Source organism: Harpia harpyja, chromosome 3, assembly GCF_026419915.1.
Source record: "Harpia harpyja isolate bHarHar1 chromosome 3, bHarHar1 primary haplotype, whole genome shotgun sequence".
In the NCBI taxonomy this organism is placed as follows: domain Eukaryota; kingdom Metazoa; phylum Chordata; class Aves; order Accipitriformes; family Accipitridae; genus Harpia; species Harpia harpyja.
Window position 1 is genome coordinate 42,869,265 of NC_068942.1, and position 23,424 is coordinate 42,892,688.

General features: G+C 43.9%; 1 protein-coding gene across 5 annotated transcripts in view; it reads left to right on the plus strand.

Annotated features, from left to right (window-relative positions):
* The window catches only part of DPF3 (double PHD fingers 3), a 168,790-nt gene extending 157,321 nt beyond the window's left edge, over window positions 1-11,469 (plus strand). For 3 of the 5 annotated variants that reach the window (XM_052782288.1, XM_052782293.1, XM_052782289.1), the window contains 3 exons: window positions 3,914-4,026; window positions 5,382-5,463; window positions 6,521-11,469. In XM_052782288.1, the coding sequence (XP_052638248.1) occupies window positions 3,914-4,026; window positions 5,382-5,463; window positions 6,521-6,591 (266 nt within the window). In that variant the 3' untranslated portion in view covers window positions 6,592-11,469. Of the gene's footprint in view, window positions 1-3,091; window positions 3,156-3,913; window positions 4,028-5,381; window positions 5,464-6,520 lie in introns of those variants that run through there. The other 2 variants (XM_052782292.1, XR_008234443.1) reach the window with 2 other exon arrangements.
* Window positions 11,470-23,424: the final 11,955 nt, after the last annotated feature.

Consider the following 23,424-nt stretch of genomic DNA (forward strand, 5'->3'; position numbering starts at 1 on the left):
TGTCACTATAAAGTATGGTCTCAGACGCAGGGTTCAGATCCAGAGGAGAGTTTCGACAAAGATGAGGGAGCTTTCAGACCTGATATATACTTTAAAATATTGCTTTAAGACAAAGGGATGAGCTGTTGGAAACCTTCTCATTGCAAGTTTTATTGTCTCTGTTGTTTATAGCTATTGTGGCATAGCAAAAGTTTAGGTAGAGAATAGTTATGGTAGATTAGAAACTGTCGATGTTAACATATCACCTTCTCCTTCAACAGAACTGCTCCCGGGGTGTATTTTAGAGGTCTGTCTATTGACTTCAGTGACACCATAAATACATGTTACTTCTTCCCCCTGTTAGATCTGTGGAGCTGATACAGATATGTGAGAGTGATCCAGGGTTTGCCAGGGCTGAGCCACCACCTGAATTATTAACTGAATTCCAGCTGCAGACTCTTTGCTGCACACCTTCGCCATAGCAAACAGCATTTATCACATGATTAGTGAAATAAGACTGTTTCTTCATCTTGACCACATAAGGGATGAAATTAAACAAGGAAGATTTTCAGCTCTCTGGCTCGTGCGCTACCACAGTGTCTGTAACTTGAACAACATTTTGGACTGCTCTTCGTGTAAAACAAAATTGTTTGTGGGCTGAACTAGCCTTTTTTTTTTTTTTTTTTTTTTAAACCCCCCCCCCCCCGAAGTTTGAATCTACCTATAGCAGCCTGCCATATGCAGCTACAGGGCTTTGTCTTCAGGTGTTTTGCCACAGAGGGAATGCCCAGAAGTGCTGTGATACGGAGCAGGGATGGTGTTCACTAACACCACTCCAGGAAGTCTTGGACATGTGAATTTTCTCATAGGTCATGAAAAACACTGGGTTTTGAACCAAAGTAGCATGAAAATAGAGAGATTGTGAAGAAGGAGAGCAGGGAGGACAGGAAAAAGAATTTTAATGTTTTGAGTATCTACTGACATGCTTGCCATACACTACAGTTCCTCATCACACCGCTGCCATAAGTAAAAATAGTCTTTCCGACGACATTAGGTTGGGGTCATGGTACCACAAGGCACGTTGTTTAATGTGAAAGAGGATCTGACTTAGAGGCTGAAGAAAGACATGTCCACAAGATATTCTTTTTCCCTTAGACATGCCATAAGCCCTGGGCTCACAGAGAGCAGTCTGCGGCTATGCAGACATGGCTGTGGGCATTTGTTAGACTCTTTTGTAGTCACAGCGTTTGGAGAGAGAGCCCAATGGAGTGAATAAATTGGTGTATTTTTGCAAAATATTTCCACATCGCTACCAAAAAGAAGCCACCATGGCCCTCACTCCACTATTAATATTTTCCAAGCAATCCTCAGCTCGCAAGAGCCCCTTTCTTTCAGGCCTGTGGTGGGTGTGGTTCTTAAGAAGGGCTCTGCAAAATAGGATGGATCACTTCAAGGATGAGGCATTATCGATACGAGATGCAGCACAAAAAAACTGCAGAGGTGTTTTTGAGGCAAATGAGGAACAAGACAGTCAAGACTGATAGCTGGAAGAGAGCAGGAATGGCTGTGAAGGGACAGAGATAAAGTAGCGAACAGAACCTGACCTTCACGTCATTTGAGAAAGGGAGAGTCTTTAGCTGGAGTCTCTGCAATGAGCAATGTGTGTATGCAGGCAAGTGAGCACGTGAATACATGTATGCATTCAGCTGTGATGTATTTCTGTAAGTTTGATTCCATTCTTTCTGTTTCTTTTCAAACGTGACTGAAGCTATTTAACTCTCTGATTAACTCACCTCCTTGTTTGAGTTGTTTTCTGTGATATATTCTAGCACTGTACAACCTTTCTGGAAGCCGACTCTCTGCTGTTGGGATGAATTCCTCCCTGATGTGTAGTGTGGCACATTTGTTCCATTTACTGGTGTTGGAATGAGGTTCCACATTTGCTGTAAATCAGATCTGGAGGAACATTTCAGTGTCATGACAGGTTCTGCTAGTTTGGTAGTGTCAGAAATTATATGAGGTCCTCTCAACAAGAAAAGGTATCATGTCACATCTCCTTCTGCACAGTTGCAGTTTCAAGGTCCCCAGAACTTTAGTTTGGACTTGGTCCACTGTAAATCTCAGTAAAATCTGACTCCTGTTCTGTGCTGACATTTCAAGGGCTCCAAAACCCAGTGATCTTCTTAGCCCATCTGAGCTCATCAGTACTGTTGAAACATTCTTTATTCAAAGGCTTAAGAGTGATATGAGCAATATCACTGATCCCTCCTTCCTTAAATATCTCCTTTATTTTCTGTTCAATTTCCTTAATAACTTATGTACACACATTTCTTTGCTGGACAGGCTTAGTTTTTGTATCACGACAATGCAAATATAACTGGAGAATGAAAATCCTTATTATAGCATTTGGTGGTATCACGGGCACATAAAGGAAATATATTCCCTACAGCATTATTGCCTTACCCAGCAATTCTCAGCAACTGTTTGCTTCACTAGCTAGAAAATATAGAAGCTTCTTGTAGGGTGGTGATGGGTGATGTGACAACACAGCAAAATACCGCTGATAGGTCTGGTAATGAAGATAGCACATCTATGCCCACATCTCCTATAGCCGTGCCTTTTTTTCTTATTGGAGAAGCAGCCTTTCTTTCTCCACTCTTAAAAAGACACTTAGGCTGTTGGAGATGGAAAAGATTTTTTCCTACCCATTGGCTGTAGTCTAAGAACAGCAGATCGGCTAGAGGTGAAAAAACCCTGCACACCTGAGGTGTAAGTTTCTGGAAGAAGCACACAGTAGTGCTGGATGTGTGTACATGTATTTCTTGTTTTTCTATAGATGAGCAACTGGCTATCCCTGTGTCATCCCCCCCCCCCCCCCCAACTATGCACAGCGTTAATGCTTATGTGTGTCAGAGCGGGATGCTAAATACAGGGCTTTCCAAGAAGGCAAGCAGCCGCTTATTGCAGGTGACTTAGGGACTGCCTCAGCCTGATAGGGGTGGTTTGGGAGTACAATACTTTATTTCAGCGGTATATTTTTCTTGTTTTGTTTTGCAGAAGGAACACTGATCCTACCTTTGGTTTGTTTGTTTGTTTGTATTTTCCCCTCCAGAAAGCCCATTGCTGACCCTGCTACTGTGATACCGCTGTTTTGCAAAGCTGGAGTCGACACGCATGTAGGGGCGGGGGTTGTAACTCTGGCAATTTGTCCTTCCCGATTAGATGTGACTGTTCTGCTAGCTTTCCCTTCTTTATTCCTTTCATTTAGTTCATTGTGGGAGTTGGCTTGGGGTTTTTTCCTTTCGGTTTCTTGTTTTGATCCTGGAAGGTTAGATGTGCAATTTGGTTTCTTCTGTGCCAACCAACTTTAGTGGCAGAGCTCTTAAAAAAATTAAAAGCTGTATCCCTCCATCCTGTCTTGCTTCTTCTCTGTACACTACTGCTTCCATTTAAGCAAAGTTTACAGAATTGCTCCACCCATTTGGACATCAGGAAGGGAAGCTCTGAAATGGAGAATAACCTCATTTCCACCAGGTCCTTCAGTCCGGTTGAAACAACGCTAATTGAAACTGTAGTCCAATTTCTATTAGGATGGATGGGCTCTCTCTGAAATTGGGTTTGTGTCTGATTTCATCCTATCTCTTGCTTTCTTTCCAAAAAAGCCCCACAAAACCCAAATCCAAAGCCAAACCATTTTTAAGAGCTCTGAATAAAACTGCTTTGCCAATGGGGAATGGGTGGGGATGACTCTGATTTTCTCTTGTGCCCGGCAGCGAAAGGGTTAATGCCTGCTTTCCTCTTTGGTATCTGTTAGTTGCAGCCCATGTTGTGATCAGTCCATGTCCATGTGCATTTTGTTCCCAAATTTAATACCGGTTAATTAACAAGTGATAAGTGAGCCTTAACAATGACAGTTGTTTCCGATCTTCCTCAGGACACCCGACCTGCCTGCAGTTCACCACAAACATGACTGAGGCTGTTAAAACCTATCAGTGGCAGTGCATTGAGTGCAAATCCTGCAGCCTTTGTGGGACCTCTGAGAACGATGTGAGTTCATTTACCTTTTCGTGCAAATAAGCATCACTGCAAGCTACTGTCATGGCCACCCTTGAGGAGCACGTGGCAATGGTGTGGGTCATGGCTTTACTGCTGCTTCCATACATCTCTGAGGAAGAGCCACTCCTGAGAGTAGAGATGGGCTTCTCCACAGTGCCCGCTTTCAGCTGTCGGTCTCTGCTGAAATTACCACGGGTATCATATAGGGCCACTTAAGATGGTGATATTTGTGGTTTGTATGCTTATTCAATAGAAATTAGCTGGAGGCCTTAAGCTCATGTCGCAGGGAGCTGCAAGAGAGTAGTATTTTCAATACGGTAGTCAGGAGCAGATGTGAATGGGTGATAACCCAAGGGATGGTAAGTATGTTTCTTCTGTCCTGATTTTGCTTACTTTCTTGGCATGTGTTTTTAGTCTTAATTACGAGACTTGGGAAACATGAAAGCATTTGAACTGGGATTGCTAGGCCTCTCTCTAGTCACCTAATCACCTGTCCCAGTGATTTCCAAACTGTGATCCAGAGCCTGCAGCTGAACAGTGTCCTCTCTGCAGGGTTTTTGGTTAAAATCTGACGTTAAGGGTCCTTGGTGAGAAACTGCGAGAAACTCGGAGGGATGACAGTGGCTGGAGAACTTTGGAGGCAATTAGCTAACACTACATTCCCTATAGCAGAATAAATTTAAAGCCTGAGATTTTGTTTTACTTTAGCAGTAAATAAGGAAATCTGAAAGCAGGGAGCTGTTCTGTGTTAGGAATCATGGGATACTTCAGAGCAGCTTTTTTGCCCCCAAATGTATGAAAGAGCTGCAGACCACATGGTGGGATCATGTCATTTCCATCTGTTTCACAGAGCATTAACTCGGCTGAGTTTTGGAGAACTGGCTAAGTCCAGGCTTTTGACGAGAAAGGTTTCCCCTGAAGGGATGAGATCCAGCACGTGGTCACACTGGAGCCCAGTAAAGCCTGTCCTCTTCTCTCAGTACAGCCTATCCCCGGCCTAACAGCTGTTACTCCTGCATCATGAGGCCACCTTGGAGAGGAAGTCCTCCACGTCTCAGAGACATTTTCCAGTTAGAAACTGAACTGCCTTTGTGACGAGAAGGGCTCTCTGCAGCCTCTCAGAAATGTGGTGGTCGATCGTGGATGCGCAGACGCAATGCCTGTAGCCTTTTACGTTCCCAATAGTCTCTTAGTCTCTATGTTGCAGCTCTGCGTTCCTAGCTGAGCGCTGCTGGTTACCATGCTTATGTTTGCCTCTTGGCAAGAGACTAATTTACCTCATTTTCTCTCTCCTCCTCTCCCTGTCTCCCTGTTTCCCTACTGTCTCCCCAACAACCCTGCCTCAGGACCAGCTGCTCTTCTGTGATGACTGTGACCGTGGCTATCACATGTATTGCTTGAATCCACCAGTCTTTGAGCCCCCAGAAGGTAATATATGCTGGAAGTCTGCTTTGAAAATCACAATAAATTCCTTGTGGAGAAGGGAAGAATTTCAGAAAGGTGGCCTGGGCCATGCAGGGTTAAGGAAGCAGTAGCAAAGCAGAGGCAGGAAGCACTGGAAAGAAAGAAAATTAATAGACGTGGAGGTCTAGTGTGATCTGAGATGTCCTAGTCAATCTTGCCTGGTCTCTACCTCCTCTTCCAGGACATGGCTCTTTTGCGGGTCATGGGTACCTTTGGATATCCCAGATGGCATTGGACACCTCAGTTTAGTCAACCAAATTGAGCTCCTGTGAACTGTGACTTTGGACTTCCTAAGAAGTCAAAGTCCCAGAGAGAAAGCCCCAGACAGGGAGGTTCTCTCTGGAATAGCAGAGAGTCTGTTGTCAGGAGACTGGATTAAGAGGAATGCCTTTCCTTCTTCTCTGGTCTGTCTGTGCCTCAGAAGGGTGAGAGTTTTATTGTCTGTATTGCATTTGGTGTGTAGTTACGTCGTCTGCAGAGGATTCAATCTGACTATACTACAACTGGTTGTAGTTTGTCACTTGGTCGTGGAGCAGAGGAACTAGTCCTTCACCATTATTGATTCTCTGACTAAAATCTGCAGAGAGCAGTAGAATTGGAGAAGGAGACATGCGAGTACAAATGACTGCGGTTTATATGAGGGGCGAGACAAGAAGAATTACAAATCAATCATGCATTCAGGAGCTAAATGTTTGTAACTTTGATAAAGAGGAAACTAAATCAGGAGGGGAAAATTTTGAAATGCAGGTAATAATTAGCTAAAGATTTCTGTTTGACTGGGAAGTGGTGTATTGCAAGTATGAAAATATAAAACACGTAGTGGCAATGCACACCCAGCTGTGTTGTAACTTGTGTAGAAAGCCTTCGTACGCAATACCAAGGGCAGCAGAGCCTGCTTCAGAAAAATACAGGCAATTCCAGTGTTAGGAATATTTGATATCCTGTTCAAGCCAATCTTGACATAAACTCTGAGTGCCTGGATTTGATGTCATGCCTATAAGAAGGATTTCTTCATTTGCAGGGAGCTGGAGTTGTCATTTGTGCCGGGAGCTGCTCAGAGAGAGAGCATCAGCTTTTGGCTTCCAGGCCTGAGGAGCTCCAGCAGTCAAGAAACACTTTGCTCCTGGTGTTGCCATACCAGCACACAATTCCCATCCAGAACACAAAGACACAACCCACATCAAAACGAACGGACACTCAAATACAGGAAGAGGTATCTGTGGTATTCACTGTCACTAATGCCATACCTCCTGGGCTCTACTAGAAGGATCATGTACTTTCCCAGTGCTCCGGATGAAATCTCTTCACTGCTATGCATGGTTGCTGCTTACCATTAAGGGCTCACATGCTTTATAGAAGGGGGAGGGTTGTTATATCGACATGGAGAAGTCAATTTTGTGTGGCCTTGTGTTTTCTGTTTCATCTTCTTTTTAAAGAAGTAAGATATCTCCCAGGGAATTATTGGTGAGTACTTCAGCTGGGAGCAGCACCAGTTGTTTCTCTTCACAGGCATGACTGGAAATGTCTTTACTGCAACCACTCTGTATTCGCAGGGGGGCTTTGTGAGTTGCATTAGTTCAATACTTCCCAGGTCATCAACAACGTGTTGTCACTGAGAGAAGCGCTGATCAAAATTTTTGGGGGTGACGCTTTGTCCCTTGGATCAAGTGCTTTGATTTGGCAGCTCTTTAGAAATCTGGGTTTAGTATCTCTGAAGGAAGAACAGTACCAGTATGTACACACACACACATGCTTAGAAAAGCCTACCATCTTTGGCAATTCAGGATATTCAGGCACACGGTCCCACTGTAGTGCCAGCATACAGTCCAGACTCATCATTTTATTTTTGTTCGGAAAATCGCAAATGGTTATGTATGTAACTGACTTGCTGTTTAGCTCAGAAAATTGAACAAAAGAAAAACATCATCTTAAGTTGACCATAGAAAGTGAAATTGTCAGTTTTCTGAGCAATCTAAAGTAAGCTTCAAAAAGGAACAACTTTGGCTTAGGGTCAAATGAAGCACTTTTGATTAATATTTTAAAATTTCTAAACTAAAATGTTCTGCAGCTTAAAGTTGCATTTTATTCCAGGAATTGCCTAATCAGGACTTCCAGCATTTCCAAAGTGTTACTGTTTTTTATCAAAGCAATTATCAAGATCTAGCTGAATTTTCAAATAATTTTGCCCCCAAATTCTCTACAACCACATTTTTGGCAAACATGATAATTTGTCAGAAAACATTCCCCAGCTCTATAGGAGGGAATAATTTACTGAACCTAATATGAAAAGAAAGATTTTCATAATGATTTTAAAATTTAAATAGAAATAGTTGTACTTTATTTAAACAAACCTCTACATGTGAAATGAAGAAACATTAAGCAAGAGCATCAGTTGAAAAAATATTATTACAGTTGAGTCTCTTTGAATAATTTAAGACATCACTAGGAGGACAAGTGAGTACATTAAAGAATTTCTACCAGATACATCTTTAAGGTTAAAAACCTGCAACTCCCCGAACTGCCAAGTAGCCCAGAATGACCATTTTCTTGGATATGATGTATATTACTTTTTATGCATAGATTTAAGTGGGTTTATAATATAGATTTATGAAAGTCCCAAGCAGCATGTGACTCGAGTTGCTTGTACAAGTAGGTAGACACTGAAGATTATATTTGGCATATTTATATTGGTTGAAACTTTTCTGCAAAATTAAATGTCCCTGAACACTTGAAAGGACATTGTGAAAGAATATTGGTGAGCTAATTTTTCTTCCTTCTCCTGCTAATTACACTTAGTTAGAATGACCTATACTGACCTAATGCACTTTCCCTCATTATTTAGGTAGTTTCTTCACCTTTTGCATTTTGTTCAGCTTGCACGCTGAAAGTAGCCATGTCAGCTGCCGGATTCTCCCACATACTGTTGCACCCTCTTCTCAGGCTGCAGCAGGAGTATTTTAACCTGCTAGAAAAAGATTTAGAAAGTATTTTTCCTAGTCATATTGGACCAAATCTCTCCTGGAGCAGCTGCACTGGCTACCTGTGAAATTCATTCAATACCTTATGCTTTCCATGTGACAGCCCCTCAGACAAACCGAGAGTACAAAGAAATTTGAGCATCAGGTGCGGGGAGGGTAAAGCGGGAGCCCATGGACCTGCGTTAGGTGTCTGGTACCTGTTGGGACAAAGCTCTAGAAAAAATGTAAAATGAAGGGTCTTCCTCCCACTCTGGAACTGCCCTGGCCCTGGGGAGCACTTGGGGGCCACAGCTCATCCCCGTGAGCATTTGCACCCATCTGTTGGTGTGGTCTAACCCTGCTGACCTGGCGCTTTGGGACCATCTCATGGTTCAGGCCAATACAAAGTCCTGTTGCTGCTGTGGCCAGGAATGCAAGTATGTATTCACCAGAGACACCGCTGGGCTCTCTCGTGGAAAGCAGGTGTTTTGGCTAGAGGGGCTGGAGCTGAGAACTGCGTGCGCTGGAGGAAAGTTTTATGGTGGTGCTGGTGGTGGGAGCAGCAGAGGTGGGTTAGTGTTTGGGCTGGTGCTCAGCTACCAGTCCTGCTGGGCTTAGGGAGCTCCATCATAAAAATGGCCATCACCTTCCAGTTTCCTGGTATTTGCATTGGCCTTGGGAAAGGAGTAGGACAATGTCTGCATTATCAGATGGAGAGGAAAATGCATATTGTTTTAGCCTGCGTGTTAAGCAGACAGTGGTGGCTCATCGTGAAAGTGTCAGGTAGCCCTGTTGGTGGGACCAGCTGGTGCAGAAAGTAGTGCTCTCCATCCCTGTGACAGAGACATTGCTAAATGAGCTGTGCTCTGCACTCACACCTGCTTTTCTATTTTGTGGTTTGATCCATAGTGCTGACTGTTTTCTCCTCCCACAACCACTCTGCATTGAACAGTGTCTTTCATGTTTGGAAATATTCCTCAGTGGCCTTGCTGAAGTTTCATCACTAATGAGGTATGACGGAAGCAGAGAGTGCTAGATCTTCAGTGGCAAAATGTTGTTTGCCATTTGAGATCAGTATAATAGGGTACTTACACACAGTGGTCCGGCTGCATTTCGTCTCTCCAGCTTTGTGCTATGTCGCTGTGTAGCCAGGCAGCTCCAGGTGACTTTGGCAGCAGATGAGATGCAAGCTCTCCCACATTGAGAACTTCCTCCAGCTACAGTCTCCCTTCTTCACTAGCTCGCTCTAAGATAAGGGGCTGGGACGGACCTCTCAGTGACGTTTTAGCATGCGTTCAGAGTCATACGTCTCAGTGCACTTCAGAAATATTAATTGATCCACCAAGTGAACAATGCTGTACCCGCTTTACCAAGATGTGGAGAGGTTGTGGCACAGCCATGGGGGTGAGGCATAGGAGTTTAGAAACTCTGGTAACTGATTCCCTGTCACCTGGTACTCCCAGGGGACAGCCTTCCTGCATGACCGCTGGGATGAACGACACCATCCACTCTCAGGCAAGTCTTGAGACCGCTCGTAGCAGTGATCTGGTCTGGGCAGTAAACGACGTGAGGACTCTGGCTCTGGATGCTCCTTTCTCTCTTGCTGTGGCAGGACGTGCAAGTTGGGTGGCAGCCCCTGAGGTGACCAAACTCTGGCGTATTTCAAAACTCTTCTGAGTAGGCAAGGCAAGTAATATTTTAGCACAAATCAGGGCAAACTACCAGGGGAGATAGTAGATCCTGCGTCCCTTGAAGTCTTCAAATCAAGAATGGGCAGCTTCCTAGAAGATGTGTTTTAATTAAACACAATCTTAGTTAATCACAGGAACGTCTGACTGAAAAAGGCTTGTGTTATAGAGGAAGTCAGGCTGGATGATGTAATTGTTCTTCCTGTCCTTATTATGAAAACAGATGTTTACTGTGGGACAGGATGTATTTAAATACAAGCTGTGTCTGCATAATGGCCTTCAAGTACGTTAGTTTAAACGTATTCATGTGCTCCTTCTCATTTTTAACCCATTTTGGCTAACGTAAAAAAGGTCAGTTATAGTAAATTACCTTTACTGATGCAGTAAATTGTGCATTACCTCCTTCACGCCCATGATGGCAGCTACATTGGTGTTAGCTACCTCAGGCTGTTCCTGAGTTTGAACGATTCAGACTATATCGTGTAAAACCACGGCTTGGTTCTGGCTTTTCCTCCATCATGTTTGTGTGTTGTGTTGCCCAGTTTTCTGCCCCATGGTGGGAAGGCTGGCTGGGGAGGGGACCTGCTGTGGTGGCAGCCTCAGAAACCGGAGGGGTGGAGAAACGGCCATAAAAAGGGGGTGCATCCAAGTCATACCACTGAGGAGGTGAGCTCACGTTACCATCACAGAGCCTCCCCTGTAGCTTGGAAAAGGCAACACCTTTACGAAACATGAGATGGGTCCCATTCTGCCTCCAAACTGTACTTCCATAGATGTGCCTTTGGACAGAGTGTACAGCATTTCTGTAAAGTTACCTTAGGCCAGTTCTTGAGCTAGGAAAGCCACTGTTAAGTGTGTTATTTTGAAGCAAATGTTGCTGTAAATAACTTTGAAATGATTATTTCTCAGCTTTCTTTAAAAGGAGCTTAGTAAATTCTGCCCCAAAGGAAGACTCTCCCGCAGTGTGCAGTGTGCAGTGTTATGGGGCTGTTGCATGTTCTTTACACCTACAGCGTGTGTTTTGACAGGGGTCATTTGGGAGGTAAGGAGTGGATGGGGGTAGAAAACAATATTAATTAAGCTTGTCACTGCCGGAGGGATAGTGTGTATTGTGTGCAAGGAAATTCCAGGTAGAGCTGGGCATGATTTTTCTGTGTGGAATAAATTTATTTTTAAAAAATGTGGTTTTGAGAGAACCACAATTATTCACATATCCAAGTTCAATCTGGCAAATTATTTCATACAAAAAATATGGGGGGAATATTGGAAGAGCTGAAAATGCTTGTTTCAATCTTTTTAGAATGAATCACTTCAATATTTGACTTTTGAAGTTAATTCAATTTCAAAATTACAAAATTAAACAGCCTTCATTTGACATAAAACATCTAATGTGAGGGTCAAAAGTATTTCAGGTCTATCAGCTGAATTGAAATTTTCCAAATTTTCTGATTTAGTGTCATATCCACCACTGTGTATCTGGTTAATTCAGTTCCAGCATGACAAGGAATTGCATTAGAGAAAACTTTACAGTATCTACTTAAAAGAAAGTTAGAAGTTATGGAGGAATAGGAATCTTTAACATGATGCAACTGGTTCATCTAAAAGTAAAAGAAGATAAATAAAATGGAGAAAAATGTAATCTTGAATGCTAGGAGCACTTTCTTAGAGTGACACGTCTTGGTTGATCTCATTTGTCTGTCCATTTATCTAATCAGTTGGAAATGCTAACTGTTAGTCTATAAAACTGTCTTTCATAGCAGAAGGGGGAAATGCTTTATGTTTTCCTGATATACAAAAAAACTGGACAAAGCAAAAGAGACTATATTGGGAACAATTTGGCACTGCTCTGGGAGGGCAGAAAATGCAAATCTTATGGAGGAGATGATGGATTGTCATGTCAATTTTGTTATGGGAGCCTGCGGGTTGGACAACAGGAGGTCCTCACCTGAAATGTTAACAGTTGACCGGATCTATATTTTTTGTGAAAATAAGTTCTGGGGAGAGGAGCAGGCAGGCGGGGCAGGAAAGCCCTCTTCTCTAGCCAGTTCTGCTTTTGTTATGATCTTAGCGTCTCATACTTTTGCATTATATACTACATGGCAGGATAAGAGACGTATACGTTAATTTTGTTTAGGCAGCCGGGCAGGGTGACCACCACTGCCAGGGCAGGAGCAGGCAGGTGCTGTCCCTCTCCTGCCCCGGCCCCCAGCACAAGAGGTGTCTGTAGAAACAGCCCGCAGCCAAACAGGCAGAGATGCTCACATACTCATTGCCAAACTTAGGCCTCTGTTAACAGCAGCTGACCCGAATGGGAGACGGCCCACCCAGCAGAGCTGCTGGTTGTGCCAGGCTGCCCGCTGGCGTGGAGAGTCAGAGCTGCTCTGAGGTTATCTGGAAGCGTGACATTTCACCGCACCTAAGCAGAGTTATAAAGTGTGGGGTTTATTTCCACTTACAACAGGGATTGGGGCACCGCTGTGGGCAGGTACCCAAAGTCTCTGTGCCTCACTTTCGGAGAAAAGGCAGGACGGCAATTCGGAGCTGTTTTTGTAAAGCACTTGGAGCCCGCCAACTGCGTGCGAGCACTGAGTGCTGCCATGTACGACGGTGCTGCAGACCCAGGCTGTGGCAGAGCAAGCAGAGCCAACTCTCCCGTGCTGTTCCTTACGCCATTTATTTCTGTCGGCCATGGGCTGGTGACGCTGCCTGGGGAGATGGGAGCAGGTGACAAGCCAGGAGTTGGATGCCGAAGGTCCAAGACCCTGCAGAGGAGATGGAAAGTTTTAGTTACTGTGGCTGTACTTCTCCTCTGGCCAAAGAGGGCAGGAGCTGGGACTGGCAGGCAGCCAAATCCATCTTCAGTGGTGATATAATTACTAACAACGACCTCCAGCCCCGGCAGTAGTTAAATGGCTTTTCAGGGCAGGCACCGGACCCGGTCTGGTTTACATAAGATAAACTCAGTTTTGCTGGAGGGGAAGGGAGAGAAAGGGGGTTCTCTGGTCTGAAGGGGACTGATTTATAAGCGCAGCTGCCCAGCCCGCTCCACGTCACGTTCCCATGGCAGTGCAGGCTCAGGCAGCCTCCTTTCTACCAGCGCTGGTGCCATTGACTGGGGCCAGAGCGTCAGGTCCCTGCTCCTGGGGAGCAGTTTTGCAGAGAGAGTGCTGGCACTGCCCCAGCTCTGTCCTCTGCGGTGCCAGCCAGGGCGCAGGGTCTCACCGCACTGCAGACAAGGGCGAGAGCGACCGACGCTGCCAGGCAGCGTCCCCAGCCCTTGGGGGACAGTGGGTCTCTTGAAGGAGCCGGGCTGCAAGATGTGCAAGCACGATTTGGCTGTCCTGATGGCCAAGTCTTAGCGTGGGGCAGAGGAGAGGTGCATTACTGTCCTGTCTGCAGCTGCGCCGCTGGGGTGTTTGGCGAGTCCCACCACCACTGTGCGTCGAGGCACTTAACTGGCGGGGGGAGGGAGGGGGAAGCTAAACAATGCCAGGCGTTTTGCAGCTGGGGAATCAAGCCAATAGTTTATTAATGTTTGGTGTGTGTTTCTGCCACGTTGGATGAAAATGTGAAGTACTATTACAGTATTCACCCAAGCATTTAGAATATACATTGTTACTGCTGGTTTGAAATGAGGAAACTACTATTTCCAGATCAGCTTACCTCCCTTTGCGTGCATTAAGTTAACAATAAAACACTTCATACCTGAAAATTGTTGATTTTTCAGGTATTGATATTTTCTTTCAGACGCCTGTCAGTCTAGTCATCCACTCGATTCAGTTCATTGTAACAAACTATAGGTTTCACCTCCACAGTGACTCAGGAAACGTTTCCTCTCTCCCCACTTTTCAGAAGCCAAGGAGAGAGAAGGGCAGGCTTTATTCTTTGTATTCTGAAAGAGTGATAAAGAATGACAAGCCCATTTCATGTTCATCCCCTTGCCATGTCTAGAATGATTGAACTGGTGGGCTGGGAGTGCGCCTCTTTTTGTAGCAGTCTGAAGGGTCTTCGCTGGCACGTCTTGCCTGTGTATGAGATATTACAGTCTGGAGTTTTGTCCCCTTGGATAGGACTCTTCCTGCTGTTGCCATATAAGACTTTGAAACTGCTAATTCTCATCAAGAAACCATGTGCCTACAGTCCCGAATATCAAGATAAGGATTTCCCTTAGATTCCTCAAGATTTTCTGCCTGGAAGGCCAAACCCCCTGCTGCCCATGAACTCTGCTGGAGCATAGATCTCTTTCCAGCCCAGACATCTGCTGCTGCTGGACTCAGGACTGCATTTTGATGTCCACTATGCACTGCCAGTGCAAACTTTGCCAGCAACATTAAAAGGGAAGTATCCACTGAAAATCAAAGGACAAGACATGAATGTTATGCCTAATGTACTCTTCCTTTGTAGCTCTCCGAGGAGTATAACACAAAAGACGTGCCCCTGCATCCTTTTGGGAAGGCTATAGCAAGTGCATGAGGAATTTCCAAGTGTCATCTCCTTTGAGTTTCATTACAGAATATCCTTCATTGTTCATTGTCATTTTTTTCTTCTCTTACCCTATATTCCTGGATTTCAGAAACAGCATGTACCAAAGCTGAGAAGGGTCTAGAGCAATTCAGAAATAGAGAGAAGTCCAAACCGAACCACCATTTTATCTCCCCCTTAGAAGTGTTCAACAAACCCTTGATCATTGCAGGGAATCAAACTCGTGTGCTGACTTAATCCCAACTCAGCATTAAGGTCACAGAATAGTTCATATAGACTCTTTTGTAGGCATAAAATGTTCTTTAAAAATGCAGGGAGAAATGTTTCCTCTTTACCTTGATGGCTTTCCATTTTTTGTGCTGCAGCAGAGATCAACAGTCCTCCTGTTTGCTCTGACTCTCTTCCAGCACTGCAGCCTGGGTCAGAAGTGATGGGGACAGGCCTGGGAATAATTTATTTCATTGAATTGCAGGTGTAAAGAGAGGCTCAAGAACATTCAAGTAAATTGTCATATGTGCCACACAGTCAGATCTAAGAACCAGAAGTTTGTGTACATGTTAAGTTACTGCTTCACCTTTTCTTCATGTGCCATTTCAGACTGTGTGCGCCATTTGTATACACATGGTTTTTTCACCAGAAGTGGTTGTGAAGAAAAACATCAACAACTAAAATTGGGGGTGGGGAAGAATGGCTTAGGATCTTTGCTGTTGATCCTTTATTTGACTTTGGGACAATATTCTCCCCATTATTCGAAAGTGGAATAGACGAGGATAAATCTGTGACATCGTAGTGGATTGCTCAGATAAAAACTGTATTGTCATCAACTTTTAAGTGCACTTTTAAAATGCTCAAGTGGTGATCCCAAAATAGTGACATTCCCATTAATATATTGGTAGACCCTTACTGTGTGATGCTGTAGTATTGAATTTTAATTAGAAGGAGAGTTTAAGTTATATATACAAATATATATGTATTTATATATCATATTAATGTTAGTTACTGTAAATATTGCTTACCGATCAGGAATAGATCTAGAGTCCTATAATAAGTGTTACTCACCTTGAAGGAGAAGAAGGAGGAGGGAGAAAATCTTATTTGTTTTTCAAAGGTGTGTCAGCATTCTAACAAAACAAGGCAAAACATTATCCCTTACAACTTAATCTCAATCCTATTTGGAGCATGATTTATCGACACATGAAAGAGTACCAATACTCTAAAAGATAGGCCAGATTCTCAGCTGCTCTCAATCAACATTCCTCCATTGACTTTAAACCAAGAGGTTGGCCTGGTGTCTTAAAGAGGCCCAGTCTAAGTAGGCTTAGACTTTAGTCTTCATTAAAAGATATGTGCTACTTAATAGTTGAGCACACCCAACACATGTAAGAAAACAGGTACTTCTATCCCAGATGAGTCTGGTCTGTTTACACTTGGTTCTGGTTCAGCCTGGGTCTGGTGATGCCATGTCACAGGCTCCAAAGGAAAGTGAGAAATCTCAGCAAAGTACAATGATGAAGCTGTCAGCAACCAGGGCAAATTTCTCTCTAACTCCATGGAGTTTGGACTTGATTAATCAGTTTTCAGTGTATTGCCTTTTGATGTCTGTGAACAACCCCTTACTGCTCTGTCAGGAAACAGTGGACAGCAGTGCATGATTTTTCTCTTCTGTATGAGACCTCACTTCACTCAGCTCTAACCTCCCCTCTCTTACCCATTTCTAATCTGTTCTAGTCTTTTTGCTCTCTCTGTCCCCTCACGTGGAAATCTTTTCCAGCCCCTATCATTTTTAGCATCTCTCCCTGGAGTCAATCCTCTTCAGCATCATTTGCTCTCAGACAGGCTGAAGTGAAAGTTTGCATGACCAGGATATGCTGTATGTTTACCGGGTGGTGTTTAAACCTTCTAGCTTTACTTCTCTCCCAGCGCTATGTCCTGACAGTGTCTTTGCTTTTTAGCCACCCCGTGAGCAGGTCCATCATCACCTCTGGGATATTTTTCCTTTGTGGTTATAGCTCATCTTGAAGGAACCTATTTTACAGCCGGTGAAGCCAGGCAGCCTTGCTGCCGGCACACACTCGCCCTCCTTTCCCCCGTGCTCCAGCTGGGGATGTGGTTAGGCTGCCGGTGCATGAGATCACATCCAGCACCGCTACTCCCTGGAAGCCAAAGTGTTGCTTAGTAACCCACTCATGGAAGTACCAGAAGCATTTTTCAATCTGTCACGTTGGCGAAAAACACTGGCTTCTTGATTTAGAGGCATTCTGCTGTGCGTAGCAGGGCTGTGCTCCCTTACCTTGCATCCAGTGCTATCTGCAAGCGAGGAAACGAACCTCCCGTTTAGTGGAGGGGCTGGGGAAGGTGGATGAGGCACAGAAAACATTTGCCCAGGATTGCATGTGAAGCCTTTAGCTGGTTCTCCTGGCATCTAGTCCTCATCTTAACTCCCTTCCCATGGGAGATATTCCCTCCTTATGAAAGTGCACTCCAGGGTACTATAGCAATTGGCCAAACAGGACCCTGCAGCACCTTCATCTATTATGAGACATTACTGCAATAAAACATGTTGTGTCATACAGAAACTGGATGAGGTATTGCAATATTTATGTTGTAAGCCTCAGTGTCATGGACAATTGCTACAGAATAATGTATGTCTTTTTTTAATGCAGTGGAGTCACAGCAGCTTTGCAAGAGCACACAGAACACCAACCATCTGGGATTACATGGTTTCCTCAGTTATTTTCAAATTATTCTGTTACAGAGAGTTAAATGAAAAACATCCTCTCATTTCAAAAATAGACTGTAAAGGCTTTTAGGTTACTCCCTTCCCCTTTTAAGAATAATTCAATTTGGGAGCAAAACATCCAAGAACTGTGTTCTGATTTCAGAGGCTTGCTCCTTTATCTGGCACTGGTTTATCCTTAAAAATGGCTTCAAAAAGTAACTTGAGGGCTTTTATTGGAGGTACCTTATTGATTTTGCTATCAAATCTCTTCCATTTGGAAGTGAAAAGGTATTTTAAACAATGTCTAACTTTGAGCTCTGGGGTCCAACTGGGGTCTTCCTGTCCTACTTCTTGTCATCAGAGAGAGTAGAGCCATAGTCTGTGTCCAGCCATGGTATCACCCATTTCTGTGGCTTGCCTCTTCTTGTCATATTGTGTCCTGGAAGCCCTCTGCAAAAAAAATGAATGGGTTTTACAAGGGTCATGGAAGGTCCAGAGTGGTCTGAAGACCACTCAACGAACCAAGGTTGTTAGACGAGTGTTCCTGAGAGGCTCTTTTGGTCTTCAGAGGGCCTCTTACCCGGGACGATGTTGTGCTGCGGTGATGAAATCAGCAGTTTGTTTCTTGTGCAAAGCCCTTTCAGTGCAAGGTCAGTGACGCACACAGCAGTTGTGGGCTAAAGCTTGACTCAGCATAAAAATGAAAAAACATCCCACAACATGAGAAGCTCCGAACTTGATTTCTGAGGACTTTCTGAGGAAGTGAGTACATTCCCGTGGTCCCTCCTAGTCTAATAGATAAATTTGGGTATGGGATAAAAAGTCTTTTAATTTTATTGCACGTAGTTTAAGAAATACAGAAACTGATCAAAAAATGTTCCTGATGACGGGTGTGTGGCCAGCATAAGAGCAATTGATGACCCGCTGTGGGTCCAAGTGCAGAAGTATCTCCATCACCGAAATATTCAGAATGAACTGGCTTCTCTAGGGGGCGGGGAGCACTTTTGCCAGGGGAGCCAAAGACTGTGAACGCCCAATCTACATTTTAATTCTTAGAACTGGCTGTGCCAGCTCAGGACTGATGGAAATCTTGCCCTTGTGATGCTTTGCTCTGTGGAAAGAGGATTCAGAGAAGCACTAAGTGTAGAATGCATTGTTTGTTTTAAAAGTAGCAGGATATCTATTTCCAGTCTTCTAATACATTAACCTTGAAGTTTGTTCGTAATTAAATAGTCCTGTCTTACCAGATAGCCATTGAAGCAAAAGAACTGTTGTTATGAAGAGAGCGGGCTAGGGAAGAGCAGGTGGACTGGCTAACTTCTAGGCAATAGTGAGAAAGCGCATCCACTCCCTGCATTCACAGGGGAAGAGCACCTCTTTCTTTGCACATTCTGCACAATAAGATTATTTGAGCTGAGAGAGATTTCAGAGCAACTGAGTTAGCTACAAAGCAGGGGATATTCTACTAATGTTAATTCTTGTTTAGTTTTTGAGGTTTCTATTTGCTCATATACTCACAGCTTTCTTTTCAACATTGGGGATGCTCTAGGTTATCTCTGTCTCACCTAACCAGGATCTGCCTGCCCTTATGGAAGCAACAAAATGTAGGTTGGAAGCTGCCCCACTTCCTGGCTGTATATATCCCTACCTATATATGATATATGTGTATGTCGAGTGACTGCATCATAGTGTCTTTTGTAATGCAATAACTGTGGTGTCAAGATAATGTGGTTGGAGAAAACTAGGAATACCTAAAACTTAACTTGAATAGAATATCAAAGTCACTAAAAAGGTGATACAGCTGAAGAAGTTTTCTTACTCTGAGCCACCACCATGTTTGCTACAATATGCCAGCTTCTGTATCCCCTAAATAGACTTTTATCCTCTTTGCAGCAGAAGAGAACTTGACTTTTGTGTCTTCACTCTGAGCTGGAGCCATTGGTGTTCAGTCTTTTCATAATGTGCTGACAAATTGAAAAGCTAACTTTGTCACGGGTTTGCCAACTTCCGTAGCTGCCTACCAAAATAATCTAATGCCAGTCAGTGAATAGCCTAGAGGAGTTTTGGGTGCTGCTGACTGAAGCGTGCCATTGAAATGTTGGTCTTCAGGGCAATAGTGATAAGAAAGTTTTGTACAAATGCTTGTGAGAAAAACCCAGCAGGCTCAGATGAAACCAATTGTCCTGTTAGTCACACGGTAAGTACAGAGGCGAGCCAGAACAACGGAGTGAGGGGAAAAAATCAGGACCTCTGCCTGAAGAATACCCTAGATATCACTCTCATTTCAGAGGAAAAACCCTTCTGTGACCGATCCTGGGGCGGCAAGTAGATGAGCTCACAAGGCTGGAGAGACACGTCACTATAATGTGTTTGTCACCATGTCTTTGATTATGTAAACGTACCAGAATAGGAGAAAAATGCCTGTCATTTCTTTCAAATTCCTTTTCAGCTATGTACACTACCTCCAGGTTGCCTGTTGCTACCCCCTGTGAGGCCTCATTGGAGTTTACACTATGCTGCCTGGTATTCATTTACTTTTGGTGGCCACAGACTAAGGTTACAGGTTTGGGAACCAGTACATAATTGTAAGGACAGCTTCCTGTGTTATTTTTTTTTTCCCCTTTCCCTCCTTTGTAAAGTGTGAACCTTTCTTTTGAACTCTGAAGTGACTGTATTGTTACAATGTGTGTATGTAGAGATTTGTTTTGACATGGCTTGTGTGGAGGACCTTTGCTCTTCTTATCTCACACTCAGTTTTATTAAGTAAGTGCTTGATAGCTTTGCCAGCCTTTTGTGGGGGAGGAGAGGTGATGGGGTGGGTTCTTATGCTTCAAAACTTGGTGTTTTTTGAGGGAAATTTTCCCAGCTTTACCTAGAGTGGTATGAGAATCCAGGGTGTTCCTGACTGTTCTTCAGTCGTCCCGATCTGATTTCTTCCAGGAGAAAGAGATCGGTCTTAACACCCTCAGAAAAATATGTTGCTTAATGCTATAAGCCAGCACTGACCAAGGCGGCCCATCAGTTTGTCATGCATGGAAACTTGCATGATGTTTCCCCCCGTCTGAAGGTGCCTATCTGAGCACAGACTGAATCACACCCTTCGCTCACGACAACTGACATTGCTCCATGGACGCTAATGGAGCTACCACAGCTTGCACCAGCCAAGGATCAGCCCTTCTGTGTTTTGGTGGTTAGGAAACCCGTGAGTGAAATCCTACAGAGGTTTGAGAGAAGAGGGCAATGTGTGTTGGAAACCTCTCAACTTTGCAGGATTTCTTTGATATTCATACACATTTGCAAGAATGTATTCCAAGCATCTTGTACTGTTATTAGTAACTTGTACTGTAGTTTGTTAGCAGTGTTGACTACCTACATAGCTAATATTCTGTTGCAACTTAGAAAAAGTGTAAACGATTGCAGAAAACAGGAGTTTAGAACTTGTATGTACTTTTTTTTTATATTAAAGCACTTCAATTAAAAGTACAAGGAAAAACGCTCCTGTAGCCTTTGTTGTACATCCAAACAGATGTGTGGAAAGAAAGGGGAGGGCTCTCTTCCTGAGATCTTCCCTGTTTGCTTCAGTACTAACAAAAAGAAATGGTAGAACTCTGAGGAAGGACTCTGGATGTTAAAGTTTATTCGGCAAACAGAAGATGTCGCCAACCTAGTCCAGTATATATTATAAACTAATGGAGTCCCTGTGACCAAAGCAGAAGCGTCTGAGGCATCACCGAGCCATTAGCACGTGGTGATTCACAGAGATGTGAGTGGCTACAAAAGGGATGGTAACTGGGGAGGAGTTAATGAATGAGTCCACCGTGTAATATGTTAGGTTTCCTTTATTTTAACCACAAAGTACCTCAGAGGTTACTGGGAGTCTATTGATGTAAAAGTGGAGAAAAAGCATCCATAGTCCAGGGTTATTTCATGAGTACTGGAAAGTTGTGGGTTTGGATACCAGAGGAGGGGTATTGGAAAAGAGCAGCATACACAGGCAACCAATGGTCCTCACCACACATCCCAGAAATTGTTTTTCTCCCCTGCCCCCCAAAATGTGCATACCCAAACACTTTTCTGGATCACATCACTGTGGGATCGGCATGCGTATACAGACATCTCTAAAGCGGCTTGTGATTTGGTGATCTCAGCCCAGCTCTTAGTAGCCAGATGCCCATAATATGAAAACAACCATCAAAACTGTCTCTTTTGCTGGCGCTGTTTAATCAAAGGGACAATGGGAGAGAATGGCAGTCTTAGTTCTACAAAGAGCCCTTCAATGTCAAATTTGCCATACAGTAGAGTAGCATTCACCTCTGTGGCACAGACCACAGCCACTCCGGAGGGGAACAAAAGCTCCCAGACAGCACGCAATTAATCCAGCATCTATTAAACCAAGCACGGGTAATTTTGAAGGAACTTAACAGACTTCTGCTTTAAATTATTCTAAGCACTACTTTTTTAACTCTACACACTATGCACAGCTCAAAGTACAAAACAGAAGGCTGTGTTTCTGGCAGCTGTTATCTTCCCTGTAGCTGTTTTACATCCCCAGCATCTCATAATCCTGAGACAAAAATCAAGTAAAACACAGCAGAGGAACAACATTAAAATGCCACTGGCTTTCCCGCTGCCCACAGCCATGATCAGGTGCCCAACACAGGAGCAAACAATTAGTTCCACGACCAAGGGAACTAATGAAATCTCGTTTCCTATGGATTTATGACAACGCGTTGCCTTGGTGCCAGAGACTTGAGGAGTTAGTCTGTCTGCTAATATTTTGAGTCCAGATGAGGATTTTATCAGCTATAGTCTCTGGAATGGCTTAATGAACTCTGAAGCGGTGATACATTTAGGAAAAAAGATAGATCGCACACTACATACAGTGAGAGATGAAATTTAGTGGTGGGAATTTACAAGATAATTTAAAAACACAGATCAAAACAAATATAGCTTGACTGCTAAGTCCTAAAAAATGGGGCTGCTGTTGGTTTTATTTCTGTAATGTCTGTCTACACTTTTTCCAGTGCAACTCTGTTGAATAATAGTGTGATTGCCAATAGGGTGGTTCCAATAAAAGACACAGAGTAGTTGCAGCAGTAGAGTACAAAGGTGTAAATAAACAATATGTTTTCACAGAGGAGAAAAAGTACCCAGAGATCTAAGATGGATGTGTATTTTTTAATCTTTTTACAAGTGATTTGGAAAAGAAGATGTAAAGTGAGGTGAGAAGTTTACTGAGAATGAAAAACTGTTTTGGGCAGTCAAAACAAGAGTTGACTGTGAAGAGCTGCAGAAGTTTTTCATGATAATGAGGGACTGGGTTGTAAAATGACAGATGAAATCTACTGTCGATAAATGCACAGTAATGCTTCTGGGGAAAAAAACCCACCCTAATTATACATGCATAATGAGGGGCTCTAAATCAGCCATCACTGCACAGGAAAATGATCTCGGCGTTGTCGCTAATTCTGAGAAAATGACAGGTCAAGGCTGAGCAGGTGTCAAAAAAGCAAGTAAAATGTTAGGAATTAGTAGGAGAGGAGAAAAAAAGGAGAAAGCAGAAAACATCATTATGCCCCTGCATAAATCTGTGGTGTGGTCCTGTGCTGGGTAGCGTTTGCAGCTTCTCCATGCGCCCACCCTCCTATCCCCACAGCCCAGCACACATCCAAAAAGCCTATAGGAGAGCCAGAAGAGGCACAGGGGGCAGGCAGAAAGCATTGGCGCTACGGGGCAGCTTCCATGCGAGGAAAGAACAAATGCTCTGGGACTCATTGGCTGTCAAGAGAGATGGCAAACGAGAGACAGGTTTGCAGGTTTGCCAGGAACCAGCCGCCGCAGCAAACAAGCTGCACCTCCAGCCTGAGATGTCCCAAAGCATCTGGCTTCCTGCAGCTGAGCGGACACAGCCCAGCTGTAGGGTGCACGCTCCATACGCACCTTGCTTCTCATATTTTTGGTCCCCAAGCTTCCTTTAGAGGTCATTGTTAGGGGAGGTTATTTTCCTAGCCAGCCCGGTACTTTGGTTCTCACATCTTATATTAGCAGAGTTTATTTCTGTTCCTGGATATGCTTTCCT